The 14,402-nt window shown below is 35.7% G+C and overlaps 1 protein-coding gene across 1 annotated transcript in view; it reads left to right on the forward strand.

Moving 5' to 3' along the window:
* Window positions 1–428: 428 nt before the first annotated feature.
* Window positions 429–14,402, forward strand: part of LOC145121767 (uncharacterized) — a 42,264-nt gene continuing 28,290 nt past the window's right edge. The window contains exon 1 of the mRNA XM_079057467.1: window positions 429–1,322. Coding sequence (XP_078913593.1) covers window positions 429–1,322 — 894 coding nt within the window. The remainder of the gene's footprint in view (window positions 1,323–14,402) is intronic.

The raw sequence follows: 14,402 nt of genomic DNA on the forward strand, positions 1-14,402 counted from the left end.
GATGATGCCCTATTTATAGGCGATTGGTCAATAAAAAACATCACCAATTTGGCTAGAATCCTGCGTTGCTTTCATGTTGTATCTGGTTTGAAGGTCAATTTCGTCAAGTCAAAGGTATTCGGTATTGGTGTTGATCATTTGGAGGTATGCAGACTGGCGGCTCCATTGGGTTGCGCCCCGTCATCCCTCCCATTCATTTACTTGGGAGTCCCAATTGGAGAAAACATGAACAGGAAAAAAGCCTGGAAGCCGATTGTAGATAAATTCTGATCCAAACTTTCAATTTGGAAGACCAAGACGTTGAGCTTTGGTGGAAGAATGACTTTGGTGAAATCGGTCCTTGGAAATCTCCCAACTTTTTACTTATCTTTGTTCGCAGCCCCCATATGAATAATTGAAGAATTAGAAATGATTCAAAGGCAGTTCCTATGGAGGGGGGTGCAGAAAAGGCAGCAGTTCATTGGGTTTCATGGGACAGGTTGAAGGCTCCAAAGGACGTTGGAGGGGGGTGGTTGGGTTCTATAAGGAACTTAAACTTGGCGTTATTAGCAAAATGGTGGTGGAAGTACAAAACAAGTCCTCAATCTCTTTGGTCTCAAATTATCAGGGGTATTCATAATCATACAAATCAACCTTGGTATTGTTTCTCAAAGAGTAATTCGAGTGGGGTCTGGTCAGGCATTGATAAAGTGAAGAATGGGCTTTGGAAACTAAACATTGAGGCGATGGATATCTTATACTCTAATGACGGGGGAAATACATGGAGATCCGAGTTTGTGGTTGATGGGATTTTTAATGTGGCAAAACTTCGGTGTAGATTGGATAAAGCATCACACCCGATCAGTGATGGGGATTTCTGGTGGCTAAATTCTGCCCCGAAAAAAGTGGTGAGTTTTATATGGAGGGCCAAACACGGACGGATTCCGTCGGCAGAGGCATTACAAAGGAGAAACATCCCAGTCTCTTCCATAATATGCGGGTGGTGCAGAAATAATGAGGAGGCGGTCAACCACATCCTCACCTCTTGTACATTGGCGAGAGATACTATAAATATGGTGTTTAATTGGTGTGGCCTTCCCGCCAAACAGTTTACAGAAGTAAATGAAGTGCTAGCCTTCGCTCGGAATTGGGGGCATTGCCCTAAAAAGAAAGAGCTGATGTCTTGTGTTGTATATGGAACATTATGGAGTCTTTGGAAGGATAGAAATGATCGGATATTCAGAGGTGTGATTTCGGAACCGGCGAAGATTGTGGACATTATTAAAGCTACGGTTTTCACGTGGAGAAAATATAGGAAGAATAGAGGTATCGGAGATGATTGGGTTAAGTGGTGTTTCTCACCCTTTAAGTTGTATTTAATTTTGTATGTTTCTATGTACTATGTACTTTTGGCCCCTAGCACCTTGCTAGATTCCTTATTTTAATATAATTGTCGATTCCAAAAAAACTAAATAAACATCATATAAACACTCTTCTCAAAAGTCAAACTTCTTTTAGCCATTGAATACTTTATGCTTTTGCATTCCGTGAATTCAAACAAATTATTAATTATATTTATTAAATTAAGCTAAACATTAATTATAAATTTTTTTTCTTTTTTTACTATCATCTTGTTTATTAATATATTATACTGCTCTTTTTTGCTATTTTTATTAGTTTTTATAAATAATTATTTTTAACAATTTTTTTTATTTTTTTAAGTTTTCTGTAATTAACGGCAAACAACATACTACTTCTGATTGTTCATGAATCATGAGAAATAAGAACTCGTGTACTTGTGTACAAAATAAATTAGTCAAAACGAAAATTGAGTGAAAGCAAATTGTATTTGATAAGTTGGAGTCAAACGTAACTTGTTCCAAAATCTTTAATATTGAAAACTTATTATTCGTAATAAATATTAAAAATTTGTTATTCGAAATAAAAATATTTAATGAAAGTGCACCGTAAATAACTTTTTATGAACAAAATATTTAGAAATTTAAAAGATATATTTTAGTAGATTAATGAAAAAAGTTATATAAAAACACATATTATATTTAAATAATTCTAAAAGACAAAGTAAAAATATTAAAAAGTGTTTTTTTTAATTATTACTTAATTATTATATTATATTATATACCCTAATAAATGAAAATAATTTTAACACATGTCATTTCCTCAATACTTTTGACACATGTCATTATATGAGATTTTTAAATTACTTAAATTCTACATTTCATTATGTGGTATTTTCATTTTTTTATTAATAAAAAATTAATCAACTGCACTAATTAATACTTCTATTATATACGTAAAGTATTCATTCTATTAAATGTATAAATCAATACTATAACTAATAACTATAAGTATTGAAAATATTTTTCTGAATAAAATGAATATAAAAGTAAATGGTTTGTGTTTTTCTAACACTAAAACACTTATTATGATTTTTTTTGTTATAAAAATTAAAATAATGAAATGTTATAAAATAATATTGTTGAAATTGAGATAAACTAATTTTAGTGGTGGTTTTTAGGATTTTAAATTTTTTGTAGCTAATTTTTTTTAAGACTCTATTTTTGCTAATTATTTTATCTATTTATAATATATATTTTTATATGTTATATGACAATTAAGTTGTACATATAATTTATAGTTTAGGCTTAGGTCATGTAAAAACATATTTTGATATATTAAGATTATTTTTATATAGCTATAAATTTGAATTTATAATATCTTCATTTTATTAATCGAACTTTTAAAATTTTATAACATTTTTTCATTATAGTTTTATTACATGAACTAATATTTAAATATACAAATGCGATATGGGTTTGAACAACCCTAAAGACACAGACGCAAATATAAAAAATTATATATGGATAAAAGAAAATTCAATGTTATATCGCGTGTCAATTGGAAATTGTTTATCTACAAGTCAATTTAGTTTGAGTGTCAATCAGTTTTTATATTTAATGTATTATATAAAAATATTGTCATATATTGTATCACTTTTTATGTTACATAACCAGTATATTTTTTTTATTAATTGTTGTTACTATTATATATCAAATGTAGATAACCATCCACAACAACATTTAATATCTTCAAATAATTTTATGCATATTGTCAGTGACAATGAAAATGTTAATTCAAATATATCATGTGGATATCATCATACAAGTTTCCAATCTACTTATAATTTTAGTATTACAAGTTCATTATCTAACGGTGCTAACGACAAGAAAAATTAGAAAATTATATTTGGTTAATAGAATGTATAATTATATGTCCACTACGCCAACGATATTTCTTTTTCTATCATGCAAATTATTTGACTTTTCTTCCATATGTTTATGTTACACATTGATGTTAAGTTTATTGATTAATTATGTAACACCCGGTCTTAGGTACGCATTTAAATTCGAGTCAAACTTCATATTTTACCCTTGCACTCGGTGAGTTGGAGGCCCAACTCGTCGAGTAGGATCGACTCCGGGTCGGGGAATTAAGTGACCTACTCGACGATTCGGAAGACCGACTCGGCGAGTAGGAGATGTGTAACACCCAGAATCAGAAAGACCAAGAAAAGAAAGGAAAAGCTCTAAGTCATGAGTAAACTCGTCGAGTCCAGGGAGGAACTCGACGAGTCGGAGCGGGATCCGGGGTATAGAGTAAGTGACCGACTCGGCGAGTCGGCTAGTGGACTCGGCGAGTTTGGTCTGGGCGAGAAAAACCCTAATCCCGGGGGTTGTGCCCTATTTAAAGAACATTACATCCCTTCCCCAGCCTCTTTACTCCCCTTTTGAGATCCAGAAACCCTAAATCGTGAGTGAGAACCCTTGGAAGCAATTTAGAGCCTAGATAAGTGATTTTGGTGGAAAGTGGCTTGAAGATCAAGAGGCTTGCTGCAAAGGAGTGGTGTAGATCCGGGATCTACTTCAGTTGGAGCATATATTGGAGGTAATAAGTTGTTGCTTTGGCTTTATTGCAAATAGATCTATCTTATGTTTGAGATTTGGGGCATTTTGGGCATGATTGAGATCTATGTCAAGTTAGAGGCCTAGATCTGAGGTTGCTACCTCAGATCTAGACTTGTGATGGTCCAGAAGGTCATAAAGTTTATGTCAATAAGTTGTTGGTGAAGCCCCTTTGTCTTAAACCCTAGTCCTAGAGTGTTTTGGGCCTTTAGCTCTTTGGTTTCACGTAAAGTTTGAAACTTTACGTGGGGGATAGATGGTAGAAGAGTAGATCTATGAATTAGAGCCCCTGCATGGCTCGAAAAGCCACTGTATGGATTGAGATCTGAAGAGACTCGGCGAGTCATATGGGTGTTTACGGCGAGTATTATGAACATGAGCATGGACTCGGTGAGTTGGAAGAACAACTCGGCGAGTTCGTTGAAGATTGCCTTGGACTCGGCGAGTCTGTTCTTGGACTCGGCGAGTCTGGTCGCAGAACCTCAACCTTTTCTGGTTAAGACACAGATCAGTGAGTTGAGTGGTGACTCTACGAGTTGGACATGATGGGACTCAGAGATCATTGAACTCGACGAGTCTTGGGGTGACTCAGCGAGTTGAGTCGTATTTTGATAGTTTCTGAGCTTAAGAACTCGGCGAGTCTACGAGTTGACTCGGCGATTCGAGTCAACTGGAAGGTTGACTTTGACCAGGAATTTGACTTTGATCGAAGTTGACTTAGTTTGACTTCTAGAGTTCAGTTTGGAACTAAGTGTTATATTGATAACAGTAGCTCGGGGAGCTAGTGGAGCAGCGGTTCAGAGAGTTGTCGGACAGCAGCCAGAGGGTTATCATCAAAGTTCAGCAGTGCAGGTGAGTTTCCCTTTGTGTGAATGGGTCTACGGCCACAATGCCGGCCCATGTAGTTATGAGTAGGAAGACCCGGGGGTTAGCCCTAAGCACAGTATGCTAGTATGACATTCGGGACTAAGGTCCAATGTTAGCGGGCGGGTGCCCAAGGAATGGTTTGTATGATAGTTATACTTTTTGTCTGTGTGATACATGTATGTGCCTGGTAGGGAGGTGAGTGTGGGCGAGGCCCCGTATCTCACCAATAGCAGAGTGTGGATGGTGTTCCATACCTCATTAGCAGCAGAGCAGGGGCGAGGCCCAAGTTAGGAAAAGAGTGAGTGTGGGCTGGGCCCGTTTCTCAGTATCAGTAGGAGCGTGGACGGGGTTCCATGATTCATCAGTAGCAGGACAGGGGCGAGGCCCAAGATAGGCGAGGCCTTAGCACAGTAATCCAGTTGAGTATGTTAGTTATGTGTTGTGATATGATTGTATGCTAGTATATGTTAGCGGGCGGCGCCCGGAGACAGGCGGGGCCTAAGGAAAACAGATCTGTACGCCGAGCGGGGCTCGAAGCCAGGCGGGGCCTGGTGACGGACGGGGTCCGACAGCGGGCGAGGCCCAATGCAGCGGGCGGGAGCCCAGTATGTGGTTATGTGCTCAGTATTATGTATGACATGTATGGATCAGTAGATATGTATGGTATGCGGTAGGTTGGGGAACTCACTAAGCTTCGTGCTTACGGTTTTCAGTTTTGGTTTCAGGTATTCGGTTTTCAAAGAGGAGCTCGGGAGGATTGCAGTACACACACCATGACAAGTTAGCCTGGGATGTTTACTCTGATAATTAAACAAGTGTTTTGGAAATGAAACTATGAATTGTCATATAAATGTTGGATTAATGTCTAAGTCCATAACTATAATTGGTAAGACTTGACCCGACCAGGCATGGTCCATTTGGGTTGCATGGCATCGGGACAACTGGATAGACAAGATGAGGAAAAAGGATACTAGTGATTTATATTAATATATTATAAGTTCTAATATATTAATATATAATCATATTATTTAATTAGTATTGATCAAGAATTAATTTATAATTAATTAAGTTATCAAAATAAACTAATTAAATATGGACTCTAAGATATATGTGTGTGATGGGCCAAGTTCATTTAGGTTGGGCTAAGCTTTCATGGATAGTCCATGGAGTGTTTAACCCATGGATCATATGAAATGAAAGGTCATAGGTATTAGGGTTTAACCCTAATCTCCAAACTATATAAAGATGTCCTTGGTTGGTGAAATTGGCACTAGTGTGTGTACACAAAAGGGCAAGGCCGATTTCACTAGAGAGAACGAAAGTATCCTTATTCTCAAGGTTATTCCAAGTGTTCATGGTGTTGTGTGAACCATTTGAGGTGTCACACTTGGGGCACTAGGCACTCAAGCTTCATGAAGACAAGTTACATAAAAAAAATGTATGTATTCTATCTATTTTATTACCGAAGTATATGATATTTGTATGCTAGTATAGGGTAATATCTTGGAAACTTCATATTTGCATGTATAATAGAGAAAACATAGATCCAAGGTATTTAGGTTGTATGTGCACCATAGGATGTTGTAGTATACTAAAACCCAACAGTGGTATCAAAGCCATGGGTTGTTTTCTGTTATATTCATGCAAATGTTTGATTTTCAAAGTTGAAAAAAAAAAAGAAAAAAAAACATGAAGTTTGTCAAATTTTAAGATAATTACTTGTTTTGTGAAAAACTAATTATTTTTAAAATTTGAATCATTTACTATATGAGTTAAATTATGTCAAATTTAGTAAAAGATAAAATGATATGATTATTTTATTAGTTTTAAAAGTTTGATCTAAATGTTTTAAGGAGTTACAAATTTTGTCATAAAATTTTGGAGCTCAAAAAAAAAATTTTAAGTTGTGATCTTATGTGTTTTGAAACCTCCATAAGTTATGGATATGAAAAGGTTTTAAAAAAAAATTGATTCAAAGTTTTTATGGAGTTAAAAAATTTAGTGTTAATGTTTTAAAAAATTCCATAACTTATTCTTAAGTTATGGAACATGAAAAGTTTCACCATAAAACAAGCATTTAACTCCATAAGTTATGGATTTCCAAAAGTTCTATGTTTCCTTGATTTATGACTTAGTTTAGATTAATGGAAAAAAAATTGTGTTTTAGTTGTTTTCAATCCTAATTAATCTAAAAGTTGTTCATAAAATGTGTTTTTTTGTAATTTGTCCTCAAGTTATATGAAAAGTCACATTTATGAATCTTAAAAACTCATAAATATGTCTTAGGTTACAAAAAAAATGAAGAGTCTTTTCTTATAAATAGTTTTTATGGCTCCATAACTTGTCCTCAAGTTATGGATGTCCAAGAGTCTCTTCATTAAAAGTTTTAAAGCTTTAGTTAAAACTCATAAGTTATGAAAATCCAAGAGTTTTGAATAGTTTCAAAACTTGCCCTCAAGTTTTGGAATTTGAAAAGTTTTCTCTAATGAATACTTTAATTCCAAGTTAAGCCCTTAGAATTTTAAAAGTTAAAATTCAACCCTTATACTTTATAATATTATAAGTTAATAATATATATATGTGTATAAGAGCAAGTCAGTCTTACCATTAGTAGGCCTCATTCACGAAGTCGGTCTATAAGGGGGGTATAAGGTTGTTGCCTATAAAATGGCAGCTTAATGGGTGTCCACTCTCACCCACCGCTTCCTTGACTGGTGGAGGGTCGTTAGTCGAACAGGTAGGACAAGGACTATAATTCTCCCTTCATTAAAAGTATTAATGATAAATACTACGTGACTAAACCTTTTATTAATTCCCAATCTTAGTTACTTAGGAAAATGTGAATAAGGTGCTAATCCATGAAATTACACTTTGCACTTTGTTTAAACCGTTAGTGGAGCGTGTGTGGTTAACCGGCACACTAACCTGGATTTAACAAAGTAGGCAAAGGGTAACTTAATATTTATCATAGTATCGGTGGAGCTCGTGTGGTTAACCGACACATCGATTGAGGGATAAATATTAAGGGTACCAAGTATATTTGCATGGTTACTTCACACCTTGTTTTGTGATCCTCGGCATCCCAGTCACAAAACCTGAAGGGCACACTCGAGATTGAAACATGTCATTGAAAAGTCCAATGAATCTCAAAAGATCTAGGAGTTTCAAATCCAAGTAATTAAATTATTTCGTTTTTCATGGTGGAAATTGGTAAATCGTCATTTACCTACCTTCAACTATTTTATAACTCGGATTACGGCATCCCTCTTCCAGTTATAAATAGGTTGTTGGATCCTAGCCTTAATATTTCATATTGGGTGTTATATTAAGGACTTTAGATCAACTATCTTGAATATCTCCCAGAAGATGTCTAGTTCAGACATCTATGATCTTCCCAAATCTCTTGGAACTTTACTTCCTCCACCTCCTCCAATTATTCTCCCTAACCCACAAGTTCAAGGTCACTCAAGCCCTAATGGCAAGCAAGGTCTATGTGTGATCACATCTTAGAGATGAAGTCACATATTGACAAGCCGAGAGAGTTGAGTGTCAAAGTCTTGAGAAAGTTGGATGTTCAATCACTTTCTAAGTCACATAGTGAGTTCCTTTGGGGCTACTATGAAACAGACTATGACATGAACCTTAATGATCATATCTATTTGCTTGGTGCTGCTGAATCAACAATGATTTGGAATGATAGTAAAGCAAATTTGATTAGAATATCAACTTCCCAAAAACTTTATGGACAGTGACAATGGTGACACTGGAAATCCAGAAAAAGCATTCTCTTCCCAATGGAAAGGGATTGGCCATAGTCAACCCGGTTGACCAAATGGTAAAGAGAAAGGCTAAGTCTGAGATAGTCCCATTGCCAAAGGGTCCATATGTTTATTTTGCCAAAGGAAGGGGCGTTGATTGCAAAGCTGCCAAATTTACCTAAGGATGTTAAAGTCAATAAGTTTGACTCTACATCAGGTAGAGCCCATTATCTAACTCTGTTAAGTTCTATTCTGAGATCCTCATTACATGATGTGACTGGGTCACATGTTGATGTTTTAAGAATCAAAGAATAGAGAGAACTCTTAAAGGAAGTATATGCTGATTCTGATCGCGAAGGTGGATTTCGATCGCATCAGAATTTTGAGCAGTTGCTTAAGAAGTTATGATATATTGCTAAGGAATAGATAACAACAATTTTCCATGTGGATTGTAAGGATAACTTTTTCCGCAAAGTTTTAAAATAAAAGAAAATTGTTTAATTTTATTTATTTGAAGTATCCTTACAATGGCATTTGTGGAAAATTGTTGCTTATATGATTCCACTGACAGTAATATTGGAAAATGGATTTGATTCTTTCATTTGTGGTAGTGTCTAAATTTACCAAATCAGGAAAGTTCCTCATCGACCAAGTTTCAATTGGACCGAAACTTGGAATCATGCAAGTTGAATAGTATGATGAATGAGAACTTTCAAGCATTGGAAAATCAAGACTAATTACTTGTTCACATGGATGTGTGAGTCAAGTGAAGGACTAAAGGGATCGAGTCCACATTCTTGTGCACTGGTCATGTCCACCACAAAGCTCGTTAAGACTATTTGATTTACTAAAGTTTAGTAAATATGGTTATACTTACAAGTTTAAGTATAATTCTGAAACATTGGAAAAGTCTCAATGTATGGCAAAACGAATGGGAAGAATCAAATTAGGCAGAAAGATAAAAGTTTCTCAAATCTGAAAAGATGGGAGAGTACTTTAGTATCATGTTTGTGATCATCTTAATGATTTAGAAATCATATCACAATTAGTCCTCTAAAGGTCATCTCAGTGCATTCTTATGACTAAGAAGAGGAGTCATCAATTGTTGAAATGGTTAGATCAGGAAGATGAGTCATACTTCGTTCCAAAACAATTCTTAGAGTCATACTCCAAGATTGTAACTTGGGTGACATATCTTAAAGAAAGGTTTAAAACACTTGTCAAATGTAAGAGTAAAAGTGTCCTACTCTTGTACATTTGAAATTGGTAAGTTGTGATGTTTTGGATAAAACAAAGACCAACTAAGGCCAATTGTGTGAAGTGTTTGTCTTGATAAAGAATCCGCACTATCTCTTGAATATTTGGCAAGATAGTCTTATATGTCAAGAGGACAGTGGGAGTCTTAAAGATCCTAAAAAGAATTTCAAGAACTAATCAAGAATAAAACCTGAGGTTCTTCACTAGCACACGACTTGAGGTTTATAACCTATCGTGTTGACATATTCTGTGCCCATTCCAGTTAAAGTTGGCTTTGCATAGGAGTTCTGAAAGTTCTCAATTGGTTGCATAACAACTTGGAAGCAATGGCAGGCCCTGTACTGCCAGGTGGAAAGAAGTTAAAATTGCATAAGTTCAGTCCATATGAGCTTGGATTTGTCATTATCCTTGTCTTGTGACTATGGTTTTGACGATTCACATGCATAAGAACAGATACACCATAAAATCTAAGGGTCATAAGGTTTCTCTCCGATTCATGAAAATGATGGTGAGAAAACACTTCCACCAAGTAGATTTGAAGCAGATGGCAAAAGGTCTAAACAATTGAGACTATGATTACGGCATCCCTTTTCATAGTTCTGAAATTGTTTAGACACACATGCATGCTATCTAAGGAATGGTGTATGATTTTGATAAAGTTTTATCAAAGCATCTCGTATCAGAAATCTGAACTTTGGTAAGAAAGTCAATAAAGTATTGATTTCTAGAAGTCCAGCTGATTTCTGAGTACATGTCAAAGCTAGTGGGAGCATAAGTGTTATGCTAATAATCATCATGTTAGTGGGAGCATGATAATTATTGTTAGTGTTGCAAGTTAGCAATGTTAATTATAGAAAACAAAAATTTCAATTCGTGAGGCTGCAGGGATTGAAAAAGTTGTTTTGCTATAATTAAGGGAGAGGATATACTTCATTTTAGTTCTAAAGGCTTAGATTGAGACCTTAATCATCTTTAGTCAAGAATATATATATGAATTTCATGTTGGATTGGTTCAACTTAAGGAAATTCTATATATTGCGTTCTAAAAATTCAATTATGATTACGGCATCCCTCTTCATAGTCAAATTTTGAAAACATGGCAAATAAAAATATTGTAGCAAAATACTGGTCTAGAATCATGTCTTTATGTGAGACATCATGAATCGTGTACCAATTTGCTTTGGGTACAGGATCGATTGCATGTGCTATAATATTTGTCATTTCTAAATTTTTCCAAATGCCAAGAGGCATTAAGAAGGGAAAAGGTCTAGAATTGGATATGACTAAAATGATTAAGCAATTGTCGAGGACAATCTGAGGTTTAACGAAGATTGGTTGCTCAGGGACAGTTGGAAGTATAGTGCTAATTTTGGAAGGACCACATTGACATATTCTGAAAAGAGGCATCTCTTGTTCAGAAGTGATAGTCAAAATGAGAATATGGAGTTGTCTCCATAGGTGGAAGTTATCTGTGTAAGATTAGAAAACTTAATGCAAGAAGCATGTCCAAAGCAATGTACTTTGAATATGAGACTTAGTTTCCATGGAGTTGATCTCCATTGGAATACCTTATAATGACTGTTGACAAGTCTTTGTGACTTTGTACATATTCATTACAGGAGGGTCAGTGCATATAAGTTTAAAATCTAAACAGATTTCGATAAATGTTAGGAATTCTTACATTTACGACAAGGATTTGGAAGTGTGAAAAGAGAATCATTGAAATTATGTTCAATCGATCTAGTTCACAAAGTAAGGATCATAGATAAACATAGAGTGCATACTTGGTGTATGGCAAAGCTATTGTTTAGAAAAACATGGTGTACATGCTTGGAGCATGGGACAACTAGTGTTTTTAATTTAGGTATAAAGTTGATAAAACCGAAACAATGAATAATGAGTAATCAGTATGGTGATAAATAAAAGTGGTCTATTTATATTCATAGGGTTTGATACCATATTTGATTCATTTATTCTTGTGTTTCACTTTGCATGTTTTGACTTCCATAATAACTAGGTTATTCTTCCGGAATGACTAAGTTATTCAAACCATCCACAGTCGGTCATATGTTGGAAGTAGATATGAATCAAGACTGTCATGGGTTGGCTTGTAGAGGTCCAAGTTGGTGGACAAAGTTGTGCTACAACACTCATGAGTGCTCATAAGTTCTGAGTACTGGATTCAACCCACGCTCATTTGAATCACTTCATGGATTTTATCACGAGTGATCATGAGACGATAATATCTTATATTCTTAAAACCTAGAGATATGAGTTGTTACTATGAGTTGGTTATACATTGATTGCACGAAATGGCATTGGTAACTCGATGTTATAAAACGTACCTTTGTGTATGATTCAACAAGTAGTAGAACAATCCATATGAGTCAAAGTTTATCCATTCCTTTTACCTTCGGGATAAAAGCGATATATGTGGGCCCCTCGATGATTTAGCGATGACACATGTGAGTGCTTGGCCAAGCCAGGACTGATTTGATTTGTTCAATCAGTCAGTCATCATAAATCGGAAATCGGGAAACAACAAATGGACAGAGAGAATGATTGATAATCCATGTCTCAATCCATATGATATCTAGAATGGAGGAATATATGATCCCTTATCTAATGGACAAGTCATTGACAAAGGTCAGAGTTCATCGGCAAGGTCAGAGTTCGACAGAAGCTTTTGAGAGCTACGATTGCCAGTTGGTTTTTGAAGTCATACTCAATAATAGTTTTAGACTTATCCAAGTGGGAGACTGTTGGATTAACGTCTAAGTCCATAACTATAATTGGTAAGACTTGACCCGACCCGGCATGGTCCATTTGGGTTGCATGGCATCGGGACAATTGGATAGACAAGATGAGGAAAAAGGATACTAGTGATTTATATTAATATATTATAAGTTCTAATATATTAATATATAATCATATTATTTAATTAGTATTGATCAAGAATTAATTTATAATTAATTAAGTGATCAAAATGAACTAATTAAATATGGACTCTAAGATATATGTGTGTGATGGGCCAAGTTCATTTAGGTTGGGCTAAGCTTTCATGGATAGTCCATGGAGTGTTTAACCCATGGATCATATGAAATGAAAGGTCATAGGTATTAGGGTTTAACCCTAATGTCCAAACTATATAAAGATGTCATTGGTTGGTGAAATTGGCACTAGTGTGTGTACACAAAAGGGCAAGGCCGATTTCACTAGAGAGAACCAAAGTATCCTTATTCTCAAGGTTATTCCAAGTGTTCATGGTGTTGTGTTAACCATTTGAGGTGTCACACTTGGGGCACTAGGCACTCAAGCTTCATGAAGACAAGTTACATAAAAAAAAAAAGGTATGTATTCTATCTATTTTATTACCGAAGTATATGATATTTGTATGCTAGTATAGGGTAATATCTTGGAAACTTCATATTTGCATGTATAATAGAGAAAACATAGATCCAAGGTATTTAGGTTGTATGTGCACCATAGGATGTTGTAGTATACTAAACCCAACAATAAACCCTTTTAGTATGTTGAATGACTTAACGCTATGAATTAGTAATGATTTTAAAAGAAATTTTTGGACTCGAAATTTGGGATGTTACAAGTTGGTATCAGAGCCTTGGTTTGAGGGATTCGGACATACTCTCGGGTGTGTCTGAACTCAAACTAAAGAATTGGTATAGAAATTTTCAAAGAGAAAATACAGTTTTGTAAAAAGAGTTTTGAGAAAGGAAACAGTTTTAGAAAAGAGAAAAAGAATTCAGAAAGAAAAGAACTTTGATAAGAGAAGAGGGTGTGGTGCATGCAATCAACCAAGCTCAAGTAAGTTCTCCCAAAATACCCATACAAGTTTATGATATGTTATGACTATGTGATCAGCATGCTAGATTAGGACTAAGGATCTAGGGAGGATGCCTTATGTGCCTCTTATATGTGCTTTTGAGCTCCATGATAGTGCTGGTTAGACAGTAATAGGATAGCATGTTTAGGTTATGACTGATAGTATGAGCTTAGCATTGTATGCTAGTACAGTTTCTCGTATGAGGATAGATTTGCTTGAGTAGTTTCCTGTGTCCGAATGCTGCTTGCTTTATGCTTTGTAGGACTCTGAGTGATGGGAGTTAGCCATCAGGTGAATACGTCACGTCACATGTGATCAGGGTTGAATAATCTCAGAGTGTGGATCTGGCCCTATTGCGCAGCTCTCGTCTGAGTCTAACCGTTGTAGGGACGAGTCCTTTACTCGAAGGATTATCTGAGCCTCGTTACATGTGATGGTATTCAGGTGATGGATAATTGGCATTACAAAGAGACCTTCAGCAGCTGAGGACTGGTTTGGGTCAGAGATTTCTCTAGGGTAGGCCTAGGATGAGTTTAGTGCTGGGAGCAGCAGTAGTAGTCGTGCAAGGGACTTGGTGGAGTCGAGGAAACTCTTGAGGAAAGTACGGATAGATGTGGAAGGTAGTATGGGCCCGTACTACTGAAAGCAGAGGATCCGTACTCGATTCAAGAGGGGCCGAGACAAAACCAGGGAACTTGTAGTGCGTGTGAGGTC

The sequence above is a fragment of the Lactuca virosa genome, chromosome 6 (assembly GCF_052849685.1).
Source record: "Lactuca virosa cultivar CGN04683 chromosome 6, Lactuca_virosa_CGN04683_v6, whole genome shotgun sequence".
Classification (NCBI taxonomy): domain Eukaryota; kingdom Viridiplantae; phylum Streptophyta; class Magnoliopsida; order Asterales; family Asteraceae; genus Lactuca; species Lactuca virosa.